Source organism: Lolium rigidum, chromosome 2, assembly GCF_022539505.1.
Source record: "Lolium rigidum isolate FL_2022 chromosome 2, APGP_CSIRO_Lrig_0.1, whole genome shotgun sequence".
Taxonomy (NCBI): Eukaryota; Viridiplantae; Streptophyta; class Magnoliopsida; order Poales; family Poaceae; genus Lolium; species Lolium rigidum.
This window is the reverse complement of record NC_061509.1, coordinates 243,209,493-243,232,429: the sequence shown is the minus strand read 5'-3', so window position 1 is coordinate 243,232,429 and position 22,937 is coordinate 243,209,493. Positions and strand designations below refer to the sequence as shown.

General features: G+C 43.5%; 2 protein-coding genes and 1 pseudogene across 7 annotated transcripts; 1 reads left to right on the top strand and 2 right to left on the bottom strand.

Annotated features, from left to right (window-relative positions):
• Positions 1–3,120: 3,120 nt before the first annotated feature.
• Positions 3,121–5,239, bottom strand: LOC124688433 (50S ribosomal protein L20-like). Its single transcript, XM_047222114.1, has 3 exons — positions 5,136–5,239; positions 3,903–4,121; positions 3,121–3,554 (listed from the first exon to the last, which is right to left on the bottom strand). The coding sequence occupies exons 2-3, from the start codon at positions 4,086–4,088 to the stop codon at positions 3,372–3,374; spliced, it is 369 nt and encodes a 122-aa protein (XP_047078070.1). The 5' UTR covers positions 4,089–4,121; positions 5,136–5,239; the 3' UTR covers positions 3,121–3,371.
• Positions 5,240–7,664: 2,425 nt separating this feature from the next.
• Positions 7,665–14,072, bottom strand: LOC124688430 (pentatricopeptide repeat-containing protein At1g73400, mitochondrial-like). Of its 6 annotated transcripts, none has more exons than XR_006998529.1 (5): positions 12,360–14,072; positions 10,766–10,873; positions 9,295–9,411; positions 9,108–9,204; positions 7,665–8,249 (listed from the first exon to the last, which is right to left on the bottom strand). XR_006998529.1 is itself a non-coding variant. In XM_047222113.1 (2 exons), the coding sequence occupies exon 1, from the start codon at positions 14,070–14,072 to the stop codon at positions 12,408–12,410; it is 1,665 nt and encodes a 554-aa protein (XP_047078069.1). In that variant the 3' UTR covers positions 10,265–10,860; positions 12,360–12,407. The 6 variants fall into 6 exon arrangements, 1 of the variants encoding a protein (XP_047078069.1); XR_006998528.1 differs by having other exon boundaries at positions 10,766–10,860; XR_006998527.1 differs by lacking the exon at positions 9,295–9,411 and having other exon boundaries at positions 9,103–9,204; positions 10,766–10,860.
• A 631-nt stretch (positions 14,073–14,703) lies between these two features.
• LOC124688432 lies at positions 14,704–19,904 on the top strand (annotated as a pseudogene).
• The last annotated feature ends 3,033 nt before the right edge of the window (positions 19,905–22,937 follow it).

Below are 22,937 nucleotides of genomic sequence, written 5' to 3'. Positions count from 1 at the left end.
GCACTTCGTCTGGCCCCCCATCCATTGACAACCCTCTCGGCCACCCCGAAGTCGAGTGTACCTCGTTTGGCGATGTCCATGTCGATTGCTCATGTCGGATACAGCCACGGTGATAGGGTACATGAGACGGAATAAATCGCGACGTTCGATCCTCCTTCTTCCTCCTCTCCCCGGAAAAATCAATTTGTCATCCGCATAGGAGGCTCTGAGGTCTCGCATTTGCACGGCGAGAGCAGAGGTGCCAGTACATATCTTCAGTGAACTCTCCTTCATTCATCACGAAACCATCAGCGACGGTGTGGACCTCATCGAACTTCGAGTCTTGAATGCTTGCATTTCCGACAAATAGTGCATCAAGCTTGTCCCAAGCATCCTTGGCGATCTTGCATGTGCGGATGTGTGCCCGGACCTTGGGAGTAACCGCCAAGTGTATCATGTGGAGAGCGGTGGCATTGAGTTGGTCGTCCACCACCTTCCTCCTTGTGAGATTGTTCGGGTTGTATGGCTTGAAATCCTCCTTGATAATGCACCTTAGTTTGGTGGAAGAGCTGCATATATGAGACCACATCAAAAATTGACAATTTGCAAAACTTGAGGAATCTAGTGCGCGTGGTGGTCCTTGTGAGACAATATGGGGCGTACAAATAGGAGGATTCAGTGTGTAGCTACTTGGTGGGGGAACCGCATGGCTATCCTCTGAATCCTTCTTCTCCTCTTCAGAACCTTCCTCCCTTTTTTTGTCGAAGTGTCAGAGTCTCCCCTTTTTTCCTCCCCATTAGGGTTTCCCTTTGGGGGACAAACTTAATGATTGGTATTTCACGGAAGTCTTTGAGGGAGAGACCTCGGCATTAGGAATGGGATTTTATTTGGGACCAAGGAATCCCACCATCAAAGCTTGCATTTGCGACATGATGGATGACTCCAATTTCTTGAGGTCATCCAAAGTAGCCAGATTGCTAGCCGTAGGTGGTAGAGCAACTTGGTCCCCGGGGAGAACGATCACACCATCCTCTTCTTTTCTCATCACGTCACCCATAATTCTTAGGCGGTGAAGCCCGATTCAAGAGCCAAGGCTCTGATACCAATTGAAAGGGCAACGTGAGCGTCTATAGGTGGGGTGCATAGGTGCTACAAAAGTTTTTAGGTTTTCCAATTTTATGCGGGAGCGGTAAAGTAAAGGTGACAACTTTGAAAGGAAACGTGGTCCTATATGATACGATGAAAACAAGAAAATGGAAGAAAAAACAAGTAAAAGAGCGAAGGGAAGGGGTAGCGGTGCAACCGGGGAGCTAGCGAAGATGAGACGTGATATGTTTACCGTAGTTCCTTCCCAAGGAAAGTACGTCTACATTGAGGAGGTGTGGCGCCACAAAGGGGCCAGTCGCCACAAAGGCGTAACCTTATTCCTCGTGAGCACACCACAAAGGCGTACTTACCTCCCCGTCTCGTCTCCACACCCCCCCCCCCCCCCCCCCGTAGTCTCGCTACCTTTATCCCACTCTCTTTACTTGTTGTTTCCTTATATTTGTTTGCACTGCATCACATAGGTTCAACTCTACATTCAAGTTCCCCACTTTACTTTCTCACACCGCCATAAAAATTTAAAAAGTATAAAAATTGTGTAGCGCTTATTCACCCCCCTTCCCCACCTCTAGTCACTCACCTACCCATTCACCACTTATTCCACACGAACTCTGGCGGTCTATTCGAAAATCAAGTGGAGATTTTTGGCCCTCATGCTCCTACGATCACGTTGTTAAAAAAATCAAAGCTCACATTTACGAGTTTCATTTTTTGGAAAATAAATCTAGATGTAGATTATGATATATCAAAAACTTGCAAAATATCATTTTTAAGTACTCCGTTGCTCCGGTACCTTGTGCTCTGAGCTACACGAAAATGACAACCACAAAGAATTTCGCATTGGGATTTTGCATATTTTTAGGTTGCATCATTTACTATGCCCAGACATGTTTTCATATTTTTTAAAACTTATAGTTATGATTTTTTATCGGGTGTGACCAGTCAGATGATGTCATCAAAGTTCAGTTACAACTCATGACTAGCACAAATCACAATGCAAATTGAATGGTGTAAAACTTAACTGAGCACGAAGTTAGTTCTCAGCTAACTTAGAACTAGCAAATCCTTTTTTAAATGAAGGGATCACGGTTATTGAGAACCAAAGACACTTTTCATCAGAATTCTCAGTTTCCTTTTTCTTTTTCTCAATCCACTGCTCGTGCTGCTAGGGTTAACACGTACTACACACCGATGTATGTTCTCAATCTGGTGCCGGAAACAAACAAATTGGCTTGAACTGGCAGGTTCCATCAGTAGAAGGGAGGAGTTAAAAGCAACAGTGTTAGAAAGAAGGGCAGGTAAAAGGATGAAAATAACAGAGCTGGGGAGCTGTGAATGAGACGCTAACAGCAAGAAGGGCCAGCTGTCATGGTAACTTTTGCAAATCGACTAGATACATATAAGATTAGCATGCAGTGGCTATTTAAGGATTGTCTGTTCTTCCAAAAGAAGATGATGCGGCCTATGCAACATAACTTAATAAATGACACCAAGACTTCAGATTGAGGGAAGTATCCAAAAATCACCCCAGGAGATGCAGGTTCCATCAGGGTTAGAGAGACAGGCATGTGAAAGGATGTAAATTCAGAGAACGGGGGAAACGTGCATGAAATGCTACCTGCAAGAAGTGGACCAGCAAATGTCATGATAAATTTTGCACACCCACATGATATATATCGGCATGCAGTGGCTATTTAAAGATGGTATGTTCTCCGAAAAGAAGATGTTGCAGCCTTTTCGACGAATCTTCGCAAAAACTCCATGACTTAGATGAAAGCAAGTATGCAAAACTGTAGGTTATGGTGGGGTGTTGGCTCACTCTAAGCTTCTGCATATTGTTTTAAGGACTGAGCTTGTGCATATTTGTATAACTCTCTTTTCTATCAATGCACCAGAACACAAAGCCTTTTGCGGTTTCGCGATAAAAAAAGTATGAAAAACTGTCGGACGCTAAATGACCGTACCTTCTTTTGTCATGCTTAAAAAATGAGTAGTCTTTTGGTTGCCACCTTAGCTTTATTATACACAAGACACGAATAACCAATTCTAACGGATTATTGTCAGTAAACAGAGAAACTTATCCCAAAAGATATGCAAGAATTACAGTATATGCAACCTTTGTTCAACAGGCTACCAGACATAATAACATACTAGATAAAAATGTGATCCCGCCGTACCCACCCACCACATGAGTACATTGCAAGGTTACAAGCTGAGCAGCAACATTATCAGTTCACTTTGGATGCAACAATAACTAGTAGATTGAATTGTTGATGAAGGACTTTTTTTTATAGAATACTTGCTAGTCCTTCCTTCTTCACAGGCGGCCTATTCCCAGGGAATGCAGTGCGAGATACATCAACAAGAGCCTTGAAGCTGTATGGCTCATGCATTGACAGCTCTGAAAGTACCTTCCTGTTGAGTTGGACATTCTCCTTCACCAATCCATGCATGAAGTTTCCATAGTTCACCTAAATGGTCAGTAAAAGACAGCATATCAAAAACAGGTGCCTACAGTAGCAAAATTATAACCCAAGAACTATGCCTTGGTATCTTATTCTGGTAGTACATAGGGACACATGGGACATGGCTGATGATTTTTTAAAATTTTCATTTTAACATGAGAATGCAAGAAATTCATTTCCTTGTAGAACTTAATATGCCAATGGATACATACCCCATGACTTGGGTATCTTATTCTGCTAGTACACAGGGGACACGTGGGACATGACTGATGATTTCTTTGAAATTTTCACTGTAACATGAGAATGCAAGAAATTCATTTCCTTGTAAAACTTAATATGTCAATAGATACATACCCCATGCAGCCGTGTGCCAGCATTAATGCGCTCGATCCAGAGAGATCGCATGTCCCTTTTCTTGTTGCGCCGATCCCTGTATGAATATTGCAATGCTTTTTCCACGCGCTCCCTAGCTATTCTTATGCAGTTTTTAGCCCTTCCTCTGAATCCCTTGGCTAACTTGAAAATCTTTCCCTTGTTCATCTTCGAGTTCTGGACTGACACACTATGCCCTCCCTATATTCACAACATCAAGCAATAATGGACTAGTTATCAGTTATTGTAATGAGATAAGAGTTCAGACTGCACATATACTTTGTTCAGACTGCACATATACTTGTGACATTTATTCCCTGGGTACGGAATACATACAAATGGGACATATCAAGAGATAAATTTCCCTAACTAGCTTCATCGACACCTTACACAACCAGTGCCGGTTATTTAATCTTCTATTCTGTCTGTAGAAATTTTATCCTGCTAAAGGGATGAATAATCTGCGCTGTTGTAAAGGATGACACGAGCTGTATGATGTTCAGAAATCAATTCCCTTATCTCTGTGCAAAAGGGTTAATTGGTTTTGCACATAACCTTGCACTATCATAAAGTTTATATCCCACATTCCCACTGACCCATCTTATGACAGCAATTAGTAACCTAACCTATGACACCATATTATATGTTATCACGAAAAATCTCAGATAATGGGTCACCAACACAAAATCTATTACACATCAGTGTGTTTTGATAGCTGTTACATTAACAGCTGCTGCCCCCAAATGCACCTAGCGCGGTTCTCCTCACCCAATGACAAGGCAAAACTACTAGACAATGGGTCAAAGAACGTAATCTCGTCCAAATCAAATATATTAATCCAGTCATACGACTTGCCCTGTGGCTTGCCGGATATAATCTCACCCAAGTATATGTAAATTTTCCCAAAATCGACAAGCATCTGGGTATCTCCCTTGCGAATTTACAGAAACCATCTAGCCTGTAGTTGTCTCTACGATCCAAATCCAACCGTACGCTCTGACGAGCTATGAATCCTGTAACATGTCGCGACTAATCAAGATTACTTCGGTTCCTCGCGTTAGGGTTCAGTTCGATCAGAAATCCTGCAGCTAGTAACGAATCTTCTACCACCTACAGATCACCCGTGCCTAGAACCCTAGTGCTGAGGTTTGGCAGATGAGAAACAAGCATCACAAACAAAATCCGGTGTCTTATTGGTACTAGTGCAGTGAATACCTTCCTGGACGGCGACACTCCCGGCAGCGAACTATCTCGGCGCCGCGAAATGTTCAGGCCTAGCGAGGACGGAGGACGGTGGCGGCGGACGGAGGACGGGAATGTCGTCGGTCTGACCCTGCTCGACAAGCGCCATGGACTTCTTAGATGAGCTGAGGTTGCAGCCCAATTGATGGCTCGGGCCGGGCCTTGCAGTTCAGGTTAGATCGGCAGGCTGGCCCAACGAAACGTACGTTGCTAGCTCAAGTAAAACCTTAGATATGCTTAAAAAAAGTAAAGCCTTAGCTATTAAAAAAAGCAACCTAAAAAAACTGTTCTAAAAAAAGGGTAAAGGCTTAGATGTTAATTAAGAGTTCTCTCTTCTCACACGGTGCACAAGAAGTTCCGAAATATATTTACTTTCACAATATCTCATACAAGTACACAAAAACACAAAATGGTACAAACTGTAATTAAGGAAAAATAGACACATTTTACGCTAAAACTCAAGAATTGATAGAATTTAGAGTAAACATATGCTCTCCAAATAAATTTGGTAACTCAATAACTACTAACCTTGTGAATTGGCCTTGGCTTTTCACTCAATAATAGGATTATCTGGTTAAAAACCTTTGAGTTATCCAAATTAAATATCGAATAAGCCATATCCGCATGCTATTTACTATACCATATCCTATATCTTCTGGTTACTAACACATAATAGACTCAATACCAGGGCAATGCTTCAGAGGAAAAGTTTCATGATAGAGGATTATTCATGTATCATGTGTGGACTTCAGCAACTTGAGTCAGGGATCACTTCTTTTTTAAATGCCCATTTGCTACTCTTTGTTGGCAATTATCTTTGGTAACTCTGATCGCAATTTTTTTCTAGAAAATAAACTATCATGATGCAATATAAGCACACAAGTAAAATTCAAAATTCTCAAGTGGCATGACCTAAGATTATGAGGTGGCTCTTAGTTCTACGGGGGCATCATCCGAAGATCTTTCTAACTCTACGTGTCTTCTGGTGTGATGGTGATACCATCATCCTCCCTCACCAACGTCCATCACCACCATCCTCTAGAACACATTTCTTACAGCGGGGATGACGATGGTATCACAATCACACCGTGGTAGGCGAGAGGTGCATGATAACCTAAGGCGGGATGGGGGGTGGGAGTCAGGTGAGATGGGCCTATGGTATGCATGAGAGAACTGGGTTAGAGGCGTCATGTATAGACAAGGCGCATGGGGCGAGCCAGCACACAGGTGCGAGAAGGAATCATGCAACGGTATGGCACAAAACGGTACTATCAAACCTTTCTCTCCTTTACTAAGGTATCAAGACAATTATGGTGGATATCTACTATAACGAATTCAATCCAATGCAATGGCGGAGGACCTGTTAGAGCGGGCGACCGGCTGCCCTACCTCGATTTGGGTGGGGGGGGGGGCGGGTACGCTTCACCAGTGGCACTAGGTTTTGTTTCTGTTCGCGGCTTCGTGATATCGTGTTGCGAACACATGCAGTCACACATAGAGAGGAAAAAGAAACCTAGGTCGTGTGGTCTCGTCTGTTGACTCTTTGGGCCTAGGCCACGATGAGGACTAAAGTCGCTAGACTAATAGACAATTGCTCGCCGAAATGGTGGCCTCCACAAATCGAGCGAACCCCGGATAGAAAAAGACGGAAGCTCGATAGCTAAGCCCAGCCTGATTTGTTGCTTGCAAGCCCATTTCCCGCACACACTAGGCCAAAAGTTAGGCCATTGGTTGCCTTGGGCGCATGGATTTCCTGCACAAGATGAGTTTTAAAGCAACCCAAAGTTGGCTAGTGAGACAACATGCCCGATAGTTTGCACGCATTGGGAAGCGCGGGATACACACCGTCTCCCTTAACTCCCCACTCCACTCCTGTCGCCGTCCAAACCTAGTCTCTCACCTATGTTTTTCCATGGCTGTCGCTCCTCCTCCTCCCCTTTGCCGGGTCGCAACTCCCAATCCAGCAAATTTCGACCGAGGCGCCAACTGGAGAAGCACGCGATCGGCGAGGCCGACCTCTCTGCGGCTCTCAAGTGTGCGTCCCCGGTCCATTCGAGGCCGCTCGGCACGAGGGCGGCGACCACGATGGCAGCCTTAGGAACAACAAATCTCCCGGGCACACTTGGCGACAATCTCCGGCCCCTCTAGGGGGAAAAGATCTTGCGCCCCTCATCCTTCTCATCTCTTGAGAAATTTGGAAGGAGTGAAACAGAGTCTTCATCAACAAACATGAGTCGACATTGCTAAGATGAAACAACATGCGAAAAGTTGGGTCATAGCTAACGCAGAGTGTAAGAGTGATTTAAGTACGAGTGTAAGAGTGATTTAAGTACGAGTGTACGAGTGACGATTCAAGTACAAGTGTACGAGTGACGATTTAAGTACAAGTGATAGAAACATCCACGCCCACACGTGTAAATACAACCCGTGACTTAATAATAGGGAGAGTAGAACTTTGCTGTAATAGCACCTTTTGTTTTCTTGTCAAATACTCTCTTACAATTAATAGATTGTTGCAAAACTTTTGCCCCATTTCAGATTAAAAAGATGCAGCAACATTTTTCTTTTGTCGATCTCGTCCTTTTCAATTGGTACATTCTCTTGCTCCGGTTATTGCTGATAGCTTGATACAAAAAAAAATCTAACAAAAAGTGTCGCATCGGACAAAAAATCGTCTGAAAAAATACAACCAGCCAAATGAAAGCAAATACTGTAAAAAAACAGGACACATACATGACCCAGGGAATCACGCAGGGCATGGCATGGAAACTGAAGATCACTTGGCAGAGACATCGTTTCCGTCAGACCCAGCCATACCCATATTCAGCTACCTCGGGACTCATGAGAGCTCGCAGTCACCGTCCTCCGGCCCTGTCTGCACCGCACTGCACGATGGTGTACCGAGCTTTCGGTCCCGGTACTTCGTGTGGGGCACTTCAGTCCAGGTGCTCCTCCACATGCAGCTATGCCATCCTAGGCCTAGCTGACTAGCTCACAGGTCACACAGCACCACTGCTGGTATGGGGCTAGGAAGCCAAAGCCCGACATGAAACTTTGTCCCGGTGTGTTCTCAACGATAGCTGTCACCTGTAAGCATCAAACAGTACATAGCTGTTAGTAAAGCTTGATGGAAACTTTGTTCACATATGAGCTTAATGTAAACGTGCTGCCTCAGCTGGGGTATTTAGCAGCTATATTGCCATTTTTCGAAAACATGGATAAGTTCGTCAGCTGGACAACCGAAAAGAATGTATCAACCGCTCCAACAGCAAACTATAGCTAGTCAATCCAATAGATTGATCAGTATAATCATTAATAAGAGATACCACAGGCCCTCAGCAAGCAGACAGACAGCAACATAAACCTGATCTGTCGCTGGCTCCAATCATCAAAGCTTGGTAAACAACTTTAAAAAGGGGCACTAGTTAGTAATAATTTCAATTTCAACCTACACTTAAGTGTTACGTGTGACACATTTTTTTCGCCAGTCGTTTGGTTTACTCTAATATGCGATAGTTAAGCCATGTGCCGGCATTTCCTGTTTTTGTAGTGTACGAATAACACGGGCAGAAATGCGGATGTTCTACAGAAAATAAGTGCATCTGGCATTCACCTCTTATTTCTTAAACTAATCCACCTCATTTCAGTTCTAAAAACTGGACCAGTACGATTCTATTTGCGATAAGCCTGCTAGTAACATGCTCCAGAGAAGCTGGGATCTAGAGACTCAAGAGAATCTGAAATTGATTTTGGTTACACAGGTCACGTGGCGTTGAGGAAAGCTGTGTGGACTGCATGCTTAATGACAGGAAATTCACTCCTGGGCCTTTGTGTTTCATTTGAGAGAGAGGAACAAAAGAAAAGGGTTCCAGAAGAGGACTATGGAAAATGCTTCATGGAGTGCACACATGATGTATAAAGCAAATGAGAAGATACTCACATTACCTGTTTCTTTTTGCAAACTATTTCAGACTTTCAGTTCAGATATGCTCCTTCCACTACAAATTGTGCCGACAAAATGTGAAGGCATGTATCAACCACCCTGTGAAATGGAAAAAATGTCTTACGAACAGATAACTCGCTTACTATAAATCAAATCAGAAAGTGAAGGTAATAGACTGCATGTTATGACCTTGGTTAGTTTAATCGATGAACTTGTCCAAAAACTAATGATGTTCAGGTAATATTATGCCATCATTAAAGTGAACATGAATATCTCACAGAAGCTCCGAGAAAAGTAGGCAAGCCACTGCTGCAAAAGCAGTCGATAGCAGCAACTTGTGTGTGTTCGACATACCCCAGCCTTCGGTTCAAGCAATGAAACACAAGTCTCTGCGTTTTCTCGAAAAACCAATAACAGGGGCAGAAATGCTGATGGTCTGCAGAAAATAAGTGCATCGGGCATTCACCTGTTATTTCTTAAACTGGAATCCACCTCATTTCATTTCTAAAAACTGGACCAGTACGATTCTATTTGTGATAAGCCTGGTAGTAAACATGCTCCAGGAGAAGATGGTTCCTGATCTATCGCTGGCTCCAGTCGTCAAAGATGGTTAACAACTTTTAGAAAGGGGCACATTTAGGAGTGCGGTGTTTTGTAGCTCGAGCTACATGTAGGCCGTTTGTTTGAAAATTTTGAGAATGGCATTTTAGAGTTCCAAAAATTTCTGAAAAAAAAATCCTGGATGTAGGTAATGATGTATTCTATAAATGTGCAAAATTTCAACTTGAAATACCTTGTATTCTAGGCTGTGCAAAAATAACAAAAGTGGAATCCGAAGTAGTGAACAGTGCAAATTTTGAAACCTCCAAAAATTGTCAGATTTTGTCATTTTTGTGCGGCCCAAAATACAAGCTCTTATGAGTTAAGATTTTACACGTTGGTAGAATGCCTCATTATCAACATCTAGATTTTTTTTCAGATTTTTTTTGGAACTCTAAAAATGTTGTTTTCAAAATTTTCATATTTTTTCAAAAAAGGCCTACATGTAGCCCGAGCTACATTTGTAGTTCCTGGCACATTTAGTTAGTAATAATTTCACGTACACATAAGTGTTAAGTGAACACATTTTCTTCGTCAGTCGTTTGGTTTACTAAAATATATGATAGTTGGCCATGTGCCGGTATTTCTTATAATTTGTAGTGTACAAATAACACGGGCAGAAGTGCAGATGTTTTGCTGAAAATAAATGCATCTGGCATTCCCCTCTTATATTTTAAAACTGGAATCCCCCAATTTCAGTTCTAAAAACTGGTCAATACAATTCTGTTCGCAAACAAGTCTGCTAGTAACATACTCCCAGAGAAGCTGGGAACTAGATCAGTACATTTCTACATGCAATAATCCTGCCAGTAACATACTCCTACAGAAGCTGTTATCTGAAGACTCAAGAGAATCTGGAATCGATTTTGGTTAGACATGTCACTTGGAGTTGAGAAAAGTTCTGTGGAACTGCACGCTTGATGACAAGAAATTCAGTCTTGGGCCTTTGTGTTTCATTTCATAGAGGAAAAAAAGAAAAGGGTTCCACAGGAGGACTATCGAAATGCTTCATAGGGTGTATAATACATACTATGTGTAAAGCAAATAAAACGATACTCACATCACCTGTTTCTTTCTGCAAAGTATTTCAGTTCATATGCTGCTTCTTCCACTGGAAACTGCTCTGACAAAATGTGCAGGCAGGTATCAACCACCCTGTAAAAAATGACTTTAAAAAATAGATTACTTGCTTACCATAAATCAAATCACAAAGTAAAGGCCATAAATTACAAGTTATGTGATATGTCCTTGGTTAGTGTAATCGATGAACTTGTCAAAAAACTAATGATGTTCAGCTAATATTATGCTGTCATTGAAATGAACATGAATATCTCACAGAAGCGCATATACCACCCATACTTGAATTTCAGAATGGATGAGCTAAATGCTAACTAGAAAATCGTAGACATCATTAACGAAACTAGTTACTGCCTTAGCACTCTCCTGTTTAACACACCTTCTTCAACTAGACCATCACTTTTAACACTCAACTTCTTATCTCCATAATGCTGACAGCCAAGATGGGGATAATAGGCTACAGTTATTTATATCTGTTCAAACCTGCTACAACCAGACATCTTGTCCTACATTCTCTTGGTTAAAAAGGATTTCTAAACAAGCTACAGGATATATATGCCAATTATTTCATGATATTTAGTTTTATATGCCCTCAAGTATGCAAGTTTTTCAAGAATCAGTATTTCTTTAATTTTACTGAGTGAGAGTTAGTGCATTATCATTAATCGTAATTGTAATTTTCTACAGCAGACAGAAAAGACATCAGTATTTTGACTGAATCATCAGTAGATTGGTTTAGCTGGCTACCTGTCATTCAGCAAACTTACATTCAAAACTAAGTCCAATTCACTTTGCACAAGTAAAAGAAAACTTCAGGGCTTTACAAGAGACAGTGTTCAATAATTAATATAGTAGCAGCAAGCAAGTAATGAATTTTCCTATTTCAATAAGTAAAATTAAAAAATTTGGTCAAGGACCAGAATATTTACACCACAGCATAATACAACAAGAAAAAACCCAGCCATTTGTATTAGTCTATCTCTATTGTCGCATATGTTTCTCTGCATTTCTGTCAGGCAATGAACTGATTTCCGAGCAGGGTAGGGTAGGAATGCAGAACAAGTTATACCAGCAAATGAAGGTGTGATATAAGGATAAAACTGAAGTTGGCTGATCTATGCTGGTTTATCGCTTACATTGGTCCATCTACAGTGTACTGGTGGTGCAAAGGTTAAACTGCATTTATCTCAAGCAATAAACTGATTTTCAAAAAAGGGTGGGTAGCCAACAAGTTCTAAGACATACGAGAGATTGAAACAATATACAAAACACGTGTTAGCTAGAAAAATTTATTCCCTACAAAAATTAATCTGCTATCGAAGCAACCATTTGGAATCTAATGTTTAAGTTTGCTATACGTAGAACTACACATATCATATTAATGTACTACTGTTTTGCTCTTGGCTGCTCTTCGGTAAAATGGTTTCCACCTGATTAGCGCCTGTTTAAAACTTAGATACTCCTCGCTCCCAGAAAAGTAGGCAAAATAAGTAGTGACGACCAAAACTGTATAGAATGCAGCACACTTCTAGTACAATGAAACTAAAAGCTGGAAGTAAAACCACGGAAAAGTTTACCTCATATAACCTATTGATTATCTGTGCTAACAATAAATCTTGCAGAACTCATCTCCTTCTAATACCAATGCTCTTCTTCTTCTGTGTGATGGAAAAACGTCTTGACATTGCAACATTGTAAAATTTTCTCATATGCTCCGAAAGCCGATGTATTGCACCGAGGTTGCCAACAGCTGATAATTGTAACATGATAGCATCGAACTTCTTGTACGACAGTTTCATGTCATGGTTTATTACTTCATCCAGAAGAGCGGTTGCATCTTCTGCTCTCCCACAATCAAACAGCCCATCAATCATGATTTCATAGGTATCAACAGCACGTCGACATCCTCTTTTGTCCATCTCAATCCAAATATCGAGCGCCCTATGTGGCTCTCTCATCGTGAAGAACATCATCATCAGCATATTGTAAGTATGAACGCTGGGCTCACAGCGTGCTTCTATCATCCTCTCACAGAGTTTGAGCGCGTCATCAGGCTTTTGAAGACTACAAAGCACCTCAAGAAAGCAATTGTAAGTGACAATGTCAGGAGGAAACCCAGCCTTCCCCATCTCCTCCAAAACACAGTAAGCAGCATCGACTTTGCCCACCAAACACATGCCTTCAATCAAGTCTTTAAAGGTTGATACATCAGGCATGCAGCCACGTTTCGTCATATCTGAAATCAGCTCGAAGCACTCGTCCATCTGATCAGCCTTTGCCAGCGCCACAATCATAATAGAGTAGGCCTTAGCAGTGGGGGACGATATCTTGGATCCCTCGGTCCTCATGAACTCAAACAGCTCCCTTGCCTCCGAGACCAAACCAGCGCTGCAGAAGGAGTCGATAGCAGCAATGTAGGTGAAGTTCTCCGGGGTGTGCTGCATCTGGATCATTTCCTCGAGCACCTTCATGGCCTTCTTGGGGTCCCTCGCGCGGCACCACCCGAAGAAGAGGATGCTGTACGTCTCGGCGTTCCCCTGCAGCTTCCTCTTCACGCGGCCAAACACCGTCTCCGCCTCCCTGACCATCCCGCACTTGCAGAAGGAGTCGAGCAGGATGTTGAGCGCGTCGGTCTCCGGCGGCGTGCGCATCCGCGCCCGGCGCTTCTTGGCCAGCTTCCTGAGGTTGGCGAGGTGCTTCTCCGTGTACGCGCGGAGGATGGCCAGCAGGTCCTCGACCGGGACGGACCTGGTGCCGTGGCGCTTCATGTGGTCGAGCACGTCGCAGAGCACGCCGAACTGGCGGGACTTGTAGCGCGTGCCGGAGAGGATGTCGATCATGTCGTTGTAGGCGCGCTGCTCGTGCTGGTAGTTGTCCTGCTGCGAGGCCCAGGCGAAGAACCGGAAGGCCAGCTTCTCCTCGTAGCGGAGGCGGTGCATGACGTCGGCCACGAGCGGGGTGGTCAGGGAGGCGCCCAGCGCGTCGAGGGCCGCCTCCGTGCCCTCGTTGGAGCCCTCCTCTGTCTCCGTCACCGCGTCGTAGATCTTGTCAGAGAGAGACGCGACGTGCTGCTCCTGGAGGTTGGTGGGGAGGAGGACGTGCCCGGGGGAGGAGAACCATCGCGCCGGCGGGATGTCTCGGGGATGGGGCCGCGGGGGCGGGGTTCGAGTGCGGTTCGGCGGCGGGGAGCAGGGGTGCGAGTAGTATGCGGAGGAGAGAGAGGACAAGGGCGCGGTGGAGAGAAGGCGGCGGAGGTGGCGGAGCCGGAGTGGGAGGTGGGGGGATACCATTTGGGGCTTGGGAACGTGAGGCAGTGATGGCGGGTGGTGGAGTTGGTGTCTGGAGTGGACGGGGCGGAATGGAGGACGGCGGCGTCTGCGTGGAACAGAGTCTGGAAATTTTGTATTTGCACGGCGGCGCGGTGGCCGGCGGCCGGCGGCGCGCGTGGAGGAGGAGAGGATGTACGTCCTCGCTTGCGAAGAGGAAAGGTCTGTGCGGCCTGCGACGGTGATGGACTAGGCCCAACATATGGCTAAGCGGGCCAAATGCAGGAATTCGGGATGCCCATGACCAGCTCCCCTCTTCGCCCGATCAGCGCCGCCGCCCCTCGCTGAAGCACACAAGCAAGAACGGAGCCACCTCGTTCTCGCTGGTAAGGAAACCGTAGCTTGCTTGCTGCCATTGTTCAATAGTGAATTCTCTCCAGTTGGAACTTTCTTTGCTGTATATATAAGCAATAAGCCAAAATCGTTATTTTCCCGTGACTTACCCGAGATCTGCATAGGTTAGAGAACAACCCAGGGCGGGGCCGGAATTTATTCTACAAAATCTTTAGTGTCAACTTCCAGATTTACTTGCCCTGGTCTTTTGCTGTGTGATCTTTCTCTTATTCTCCTTTTTCTTCTTCTTTTATCAGCTACTTTGGTGCCCTACCCGCCAAGTGCAGGAAACATGGAAGACAAGCTTCAAAATCTCAACATAACCTCAGATGTGCCCGGAAAGATGGACGACGGCACCAAGGTGGAAACAGACCCCGATGCCATATTTGAAGGGGACTATCTAGATGATGATGAGGACCTGGAGCCTGAAGTAACCATAGGTTTCTTGGAGAAACCAAAGGAACGGCATTCTCTCCTCCCCCAACACTTCCCCAGTAAAGCTGGCGGTGCCCCGGTGGGTGCATACGACTATACCTTTTGCTTCACACGTGCCTCACATACCATTGAAACTGTTTTTCTAATTGTGAGAAACATATTGCTTTTTTTCAGGCTTGGCTTGATCCTGTCAATCTACCATCAGGAAAATCCAGTTGCTGCGACTTCTGTGGTGACCCGCTGCGTTTTGTCTTGCAGGTTTGCTTCATCATTCCTAAAGCTTAACTCTACCTGGTTGTTTATGTCTACGATTGCCAACAAAAATTTGGTCACACCCTGTGCAGGTCTACGTACCAGATGGGTGGAAGGAGACGACTTACCACCGTGCATTCTTTGTGTTTATGTGTCCATCCATGTCATGCTTACAACTAGACCAGCGTGAGCAGGGGAAGGACAGGGCAGAAAATCCTAGAAGGAGGTATCGGTAGCATAGCTCTTGATTGTCTAGCGTGTCAGCCAAAATTTTCACATTTCTTGTCATGATCGCTTATGCTGAATTGTGCTGCAGTGTGAAGGTCTTCAGGTGCCAGCTGCCCAGGATTAATGCATTTTATACAGCCGAAGAGCCTAAGGGGTGCATGGGGTCACAATGTTCAGGAGGTAGCTTCCCTTGCTTTAGTTCTACATGTCTGTGCAGTTGAGCTGCAATTCTCCTTGTTTCAACTACATTACAAAACTAGCTTTTGAAGTTGTGCAGACAGCTACTGAGTATGCCCAAGTTTTCCTTAATATTATTGACTGACAACTTCCCCTCCAAACTTCATTACGCCTTTGATCGCAACGCTCTTTACTTTTATTATGCACCTATTTGCTTGTGTCGTTGAATTGGCGTACCGTATGTTAAGCAAGGCACTGAGTCGTGTATTTTTCTGTTAGCATTCCGTGCTCGGCTTTGTGATTGGTGTGGTACATGGGAAGGTAAAATTTTGTGCAGCCACTGTAGGGAAGCAAGCTACTGTTCTAGGAAGCATCAGGTACCAAACAGGTTCTCACCATATCGATTTACCTCTCCTGCTTGAGTACTGAAATATTTCTGTTGGGGATTCTCTCTGTAATGTTAACATGTTATTCAGGAATTGCATTGGCACACTAGTCACGAGAATGATTGCTGTCAAATACCAGGTTCACCCGATGCTTCTATTCTGCCAGATGCAGGGAAAGGTTGTTGCCTATTTCAGTGTTGTTTAGGTCTTCGTCTTACCTCCCATGTAATTTGTTGCCGTTTGGACTATTTGCAGTATTTCCTGGCCACGTGTGGCCTGAATATGTGATTGATCATGAACCTGAGCTTCCATGTTTGACTAGTTCTGTCAAGGATAATTCAAAACTGATTGGGGTAGAAGGAGAAGTCGAACCAGATGCTGTGGTGCAGTTATTCATGGATCAGTTTGAGGTTTTCTTCGTGCTATGCATGGCCTATGCTTCCATAATTGTAATGAAATGCTACTGTTTATTTAGTGCAATTCCACAATTTGTGTGCAGGCTGATGATGACAATACATGCTGGGCATCTTTTGCAGACCGTGTTGAGAGACAGCCTCAAGTCTTGAGGTGAGTGTGAATGAGTATCAATTTTTGTTTCTGTTTTTTTGAGTTCGAGTGTGAACAAGTCTAAAATTTTGTTTGCATAAATTGTGTTTTCCCTTTTGTATTGAGAAATCTAGAGTTGGGTCTTAATTTTGTGCTAAAATCCCCCTAATCATAATTTTTTTCATCCATTTAGTATTGCAAGAAGATTTCTAGGCGATTGCAATAAAAAAAGTACGATTATGCAATAACTTTTGCGCGGTTTCCACGAGTGTGTTAAATGTGTGCAATAAATGAATTAAAAATGTATAGAAAAATAAGATGTCCTTTCGCAAGAACCATAGATTCTCATAACATTTCTTTCCTGAAATTGCAATGCCAATACACTTCTACGGCTTTGCAATATGTGCAACAAAAACAAAATAAAACTATTGCAACAATAAAAATCTATGTACTCAGCAATAGAAAATCTTATTCGTCAATATCCCCATCCTCATGCATAGCTTTATTCCCCTTGTGGCTTGTGTCTCCTCCATGGCCATGGTGAGGTGCTACACGCTTCCGGAGCTACGTTTCCAAATAAAAAACATTCATAATTTACTATTTGTCATCCAATAGGTACTCATAAAGTTGTAAATTAGCTCTTTCACTCGTACAATTAGTACACAATGAGATGAAATTGGGATGCCCTTAATCCTTATTAAAGCTTCACCACTAATGCTATGTTGGCTCCACAGCTCCCTATTCGCCACTGCTTCATAACTGTAAGTATTTTCAGTGTCCTTCAATGAGATCCAACGTTGCCTCCTCCCAAGCCCACGGCCATTCGTTGCCCTCTGAGTCTGGGGGGATTTTTTTTTAAAAAGGACGCCATGGGGGAAGAAGCCCCAGGTCTTTTTAATAGAGGAGGTGCGTACGCACCGAGCTGCGAGAACGGAGTCTCGAACTCGGGCGGGCCGAGTAGTATCAGCACTGCCCAGCCACCGGGCTATGCCTCGGTTCACTCTGGGGGGATTTTTGGCTGGGCCAAGCTCTACTACCGGAAAAGAGGCTTCCCAGTAGGAGGAGCATTGTCCGAGTGCAACAAGATGCGTGAGGAAATTGGTCTGGTGACGTTGAGATGGGTCAGCAGTATATGGTGGAGAGATAGATAGAGAAATGTGAATATGCAGCATGCGTACGTGAAGGACCACTTGGGAATTGAGATAGAGAGATTTTCTTTTACAGGAGAGGGGAGATAGAGATGTGTGGACTGGAGAAAGCAGTCTTCAAAGAATAGATCACACTGCCCCTTGAGACGTTGGACTCGGGTTGTGCTATACAAAAAGCATGCGTTTGATGTGATGATATTTAACGTTTCTAATTTTGATTTGTTATTTAACATGCAGCCAAAACTCGTGCTTAGATCTGGCTACGATTAGGTTGAGCACTCATTGCTAAAAAAATAGCAATATTTTTTTTTGTCATGCAGGTACTGTGCGGAAAAAGGGGCAAAACCTCTTTGGGCAGTATCAACTGGGTCTCTGACTGATACCCCTTTGTGCATATATTGTAATGGCCCGCTTGGCTATGAATTTCAGGTGGGACAGGTTTCAATTTCTATGATTTATTCCATTTTATTATTTTCTGTCCAAGAAAAAAATGTTGATATTCATGTCTTATGAACCTTTTTGTCATGTGATTCAATTATGTGTTACTCAAAGCACATTATTCTTGGATGCTTAGTTACCTTTGTGCATAGTGCATACCTAACTTACCAGGGGCAAGTAAGAACCTGTCATTCCTCCAATATCCACCCTCCATCTACATTCGACGTTGCTATTTTAGGCTTGCGTAACTGCTGTCATTTCACTATCATCCAGATTATCAGACTCCTATATTATACCTCCTTGAAATGAGGAACACACTAGATTCTAGTGACTAGAACTTATACATTGGAGTCATGATAGGATCATCGCTTCTGATTTCTTCCTTACATGTGTAAGGATGCATATAGAAGCAGTAAATCCTGAACAAATCTTGGAAATGCATTCTCTCATCAGTATTGATATAGTATAAAAATACCAAGTCTTCAATCAAAACACATCTCTACTCCTTGAATTCATTAGTACATTTATGTGTTGATACGCATTTTTAGTATCTCTACTGGTGTATTTATTCTACCCCTGGAAAACCTACATTGTTTTTTTCGCCAAGCTGATTTTTGGAAGTTAGATCCTTGTAACTCTTGTATATAATTACTGAATTGCCATTGATGCGAGTTCCTCGGCGGGTGACAGGAAACTGTCCTTGCAAATGACTTTGCAAATCATAAGGAGTTTGGAAAGTCACTCTGTTACTTCTCGAGGATCCATTGGAAGAGTAGTGTTCCAAAAATCAGCCTAGGTGCCATGTCATGTCCAGTGTCTTAATCTTCTTGAAGGTTCTCCAGTCTGGTGCTATGGTGCACACTTAGGAAACACCTATGAGGTGCTGAGTGACATGGATATAAGACCATGGGAGACTTGCTCTAGATATTCTACTGTTGCTTGCCTTTCATCTTTTGTATAGGAGTTACAACGTCGGAAAGAAACATTGACTATGCACAGCTCTTCTCTAATAGGAATGAGTCCCTTCATCCCAATATAACAATTTTATCCCAGCATGATTCATTATATTTAACGTATTATTTATTCCTAATAACATTACTCGACTCGTAGTTGGTCAAGAACTTGCCTAATTATACGCGACAGGATATACTTGTTTGGCTCCTTCAATGGATTGTCATATGATGCTGCTTATACGGGATTCCATAGAGGAATCCTCCCTTCCTTTTCATTGTCTCATTCTTGAGTTGGAACGTGGGAATTTCGTCCTGAAACTCCTGCAGATACTCCATTGAGGATTTAGCAGCTTGCAGACCTTCCTACCAGATCAACATTAACTTGATTCTGTGGCTAATGATCCCTATCTGGGCTGCATCTGGTATTTGAAAAATATCCCATCCTGCAGTTCTAGCACAGTTGGTGGCACCAAAAGATAGATATTTTTTTAGGATAGACGTATTTGCTTTTCGTTTGACGACAAATGATTACATAGTTCCTACATATGAACACACTAAGACTTCCTAAAAAAATACCTTTCTTTTGGTAAAGGAAAAGGCAACATCACAGTTTTATCGCTACCAAATTGGTTTTTGTTACTTGGCACACAGACACAGTTATACATAATTTTGCTTTTGGTTTTGCCCTATTCAAATATATTTCCACTACATGTGCAGCTAATCTCTCAACTGCTCTATTACTTCCATGTGGAAAATGAACTAGACCCCGTTGACTGGGCAACAATAGTTGTGTACACATGTCGAGAATCATGTGATAAAAGTGTTAGCTACAAGGAAGAATATGTACGTGTTCAGTTCTCTCCACCTACAAGAAGAACATATCGCAGTACTCCTTAGCCAGCAGGTTTGTAATAGTTCTGAATAAATCTTTATTTGCCCTCACTTTTCAATATCATGATAAAGATCTTCATAACTTCTTTCTGAAAACTGTTGCTTTCTTTTATTCTTTCTGAATTACGCCTAAAGAACTGTTGCTCTACTTTTTGTTTCTCAAATTATCTGAAACATTGTTACGGATATGTAAATATTTTCATGGTACCTGGGTGATGAATAAAGTCTAGATAGGTTTTCCTGTATTTTGAGATTGAATATGTTTAGTATGTCTAAAAGGTAAAAGTGCACATACTTCTTTTAAAATAAAAATAAACACTTTATATGTAGTGATATACATGTGTTGACTAGGCTCACGTCGTATTTACTTTGTGATTTAAATTGTAAAGTATGACTACATCAAGGAAAAAGTCTCCTGTTTAAGGTGTTCCATGGATTATGTGGCTTGCTGCTCTTGCTGCATCTTAACTTAAAACTTCTGGTTATTTTGTCTGGTAGTCAGGACTCAGAAATCGCTTATTCAGGCGAAACATTTTATGTGATTTCAGTCTAAAATAGATCAAACAATAGCCCCTGCACTTCCACAGATGGCATGTTTTTTCTCTGGATATTGGGAGACCTTCACATTATGTTTTTACTTTTGTTGCCAGGTGATTGAGCGCTTCATTTCTTGGAGATATGAATCGTGGAAGGATGCTCAGAATAAAAGGCAGTGTGTTCACCAAACTTTTGTAACTGCCATATACGTGGAGTTATTGCTTGATATGGACGGTTATCTGCATGACTGCATAGCCATATAATTAGTCCATGCTTTTTTTTGTTGCTGTTTTGAGGAGGAAAAGGAAGTTTTTTTTATTCATTCATCAAGTTCAACGGGTAACATCAGGCGTATCTAAATACATGCAGGGAAACAGGTGCCTTTACAAGTTAATGTGCATCCCGGTTCGACTCCCTATTTTTCCTTATCAAACATAGCCTCTTTGACGAAGGATCTTCAGTACTTAATACTCTCTCCGTTCACTAATGTAAGTTGTTTTAGGTTTTACTAGATTCATATATTTGGGTATATATCTAGTCTATATTTGCACGAAGAGGAACCTCGCCGTCTTCCAGCATCGCTCTCAGATGCCAAAAAGAAGCTTCCATACGACATAGGGGCAAATTCCACATGGGTATATATACACACCTAAACAACAACTACTATGTACAGAGGGCCGGCCTCCTCTCCCCCGTCGCCTCCAGCCGGCTAGGCCTCCGAATGGGAGGGGGAGAGGAGCCAGGGATGGGAATGGCGCTCTCAAGAGGAGGACCAGAAGAGAGAGAGAGGACGCAGGTGGAAAAGAGAGGGCTGCTTGCATTGCAATGTACACTGAAAATCACTTATCTTGCTCAAGACCACTCAGCCAAAAGAGGAGCACATAATTTCCGGGTCACATAAGGTACTGCTTGTTTGATCTGACCAACAATTCAAAAGCAAGTTGTTGTGTATTAGGAACAGGGATGGTACAGTCCAGGTAGCTGTATATGGGCAAGTTTCTGAACTTGTCTCAAGGTTCTTCCATGAAGCAAAGTTTCTTCCGCATATTACGCTCCCAAGCAAGGCCACTGTGCTCCGCTCCGATCCGATGTTTTCTTCCGCATATTATGCTCCCAAGCAAGGCCGTTGTACGAATTATGAAAGCTCCCTTGCGATTGAAGAAAACCACTTTCTCCAAATTTTCGTCGATGTCCGAAGAAAAACCTCTCCAAGCTCGACACAACGAATCTTGTCGCTGGCCATGGTGAACCGGCACCGGCGTGGCCTCCTCCAGCAGCCCGACACCGTCCTCCTTTGACATCTTTGAGGTAGTAGTCTAAGGCATCCTCTTGTGTAACCTTGGGGTTTGGGCACTGTCGGTGTTACGTGCGCGACATTGCTACCTCACAAGGTAAGCCATCAAAGAAAGGGTTCCCCGTGATGGCACACCAGATGGAGAAGATGATCTAGAGGCGGCCACTAAAACCTACCTAGGGTTTCGTCTCTCTCGTCGTTGATACCGCCGGTCCACTCCGCCTTCGGTGGCTTTGGACCTTGAAGGTGTGGCGGACCATGGCCCTCGTCGGCAGGAGGGTTTCCTATTTTATTTAGGTTGTTTTCGGTGTCTTTTTTAGGATGGCGAGATGATGGCTATATTTTGAAGTCGGGATAAGGTCCTCCCGCCCTATCCTCGTTGCGTCTAGCAATGACAAAGGACGATTCAGTCTGTTTTCATGTTCGTTAGCGATGGTTGTTGCTCTGGTGCGTTGTTTCTCAGAGACCTTAGCACGATAATTTTCCCTCCGTCTACTATCACAAACTCTACTACGACAAGCTTTGCCCAGCTCAGGTGATGGAGAGGCAAGGATGGCGGCACGCCTTCGGCTCGCACTACTATCTGTAGCCATCGCTAGGTGGTACAAAAATCTATTTATAATTTCTATTATTTTTTAGAATGTTTATACTCCTATTTATTGGTTATTATTAGATCGGTGGATTTTTTGGAAAAAAATAGGAAAGTGTTCGCGTGCGTGTAGTGTTCAATGTTGAACTGCGTGCACTTTATGGCCAAGAAGCGTGATGCGCAATGCAGTTTGGGCCACCAGCGTCAACATAGCGGGAGATTGCGTCGTTCATGGGAGGCGGATCGTAGAATAACAGTCTACGGCATATGACCAGACTCGTTCCTCAGGATGCAAATGGACGCGGATTTCCGCGGAGTCCGTGTGTCCGAGCCGTATAAATAGCCTAAACGGTATCATGGACCGGCCGCTTAAGCTAAACGGACTCACGGACATAGCTTGTTTAGTCCGGCGACGTCCGTCGATAGCTTGCAGGAAAGAAACAGTTCACGATAGCGCAGGCCTCAACGACGTGCTGGTGCAGAACGCCACGACGTAGGCCATGGTGGATGCCTCCGCATAGAACCAGGAGCGGTTTTTTTTGCAGCTGAGAGCATCTCGAGTCGCGTCCCTCAAAAAGCGTCCGGCATAAATGATTTGGGGCACGTTTGAGACCGCGCCGGA

Coding starts and splice junctions, on each gene's coding strand:
- LOC124688433 (XM_047222114.1), bottom strand. CDS start 4,088: ATGAACAAGGGAAAGATTTTCAAGTTAGCCAAGGGATTCAGAGGAAGG. Junction 3,555..3,902: donor CTGGCACACGGCTGCATGGG/GTATGTATCTAT, acceptor CTGACCATTTAG/GTGAACTATGGAAACTTCAT.
- LOC124688430 (XM_047222113.1), bottom strand. CDS start 14,072: ATGGTATCCCCCCACCTCCCACTCCGGCTCCGCCACCTCCGCCGCCTT.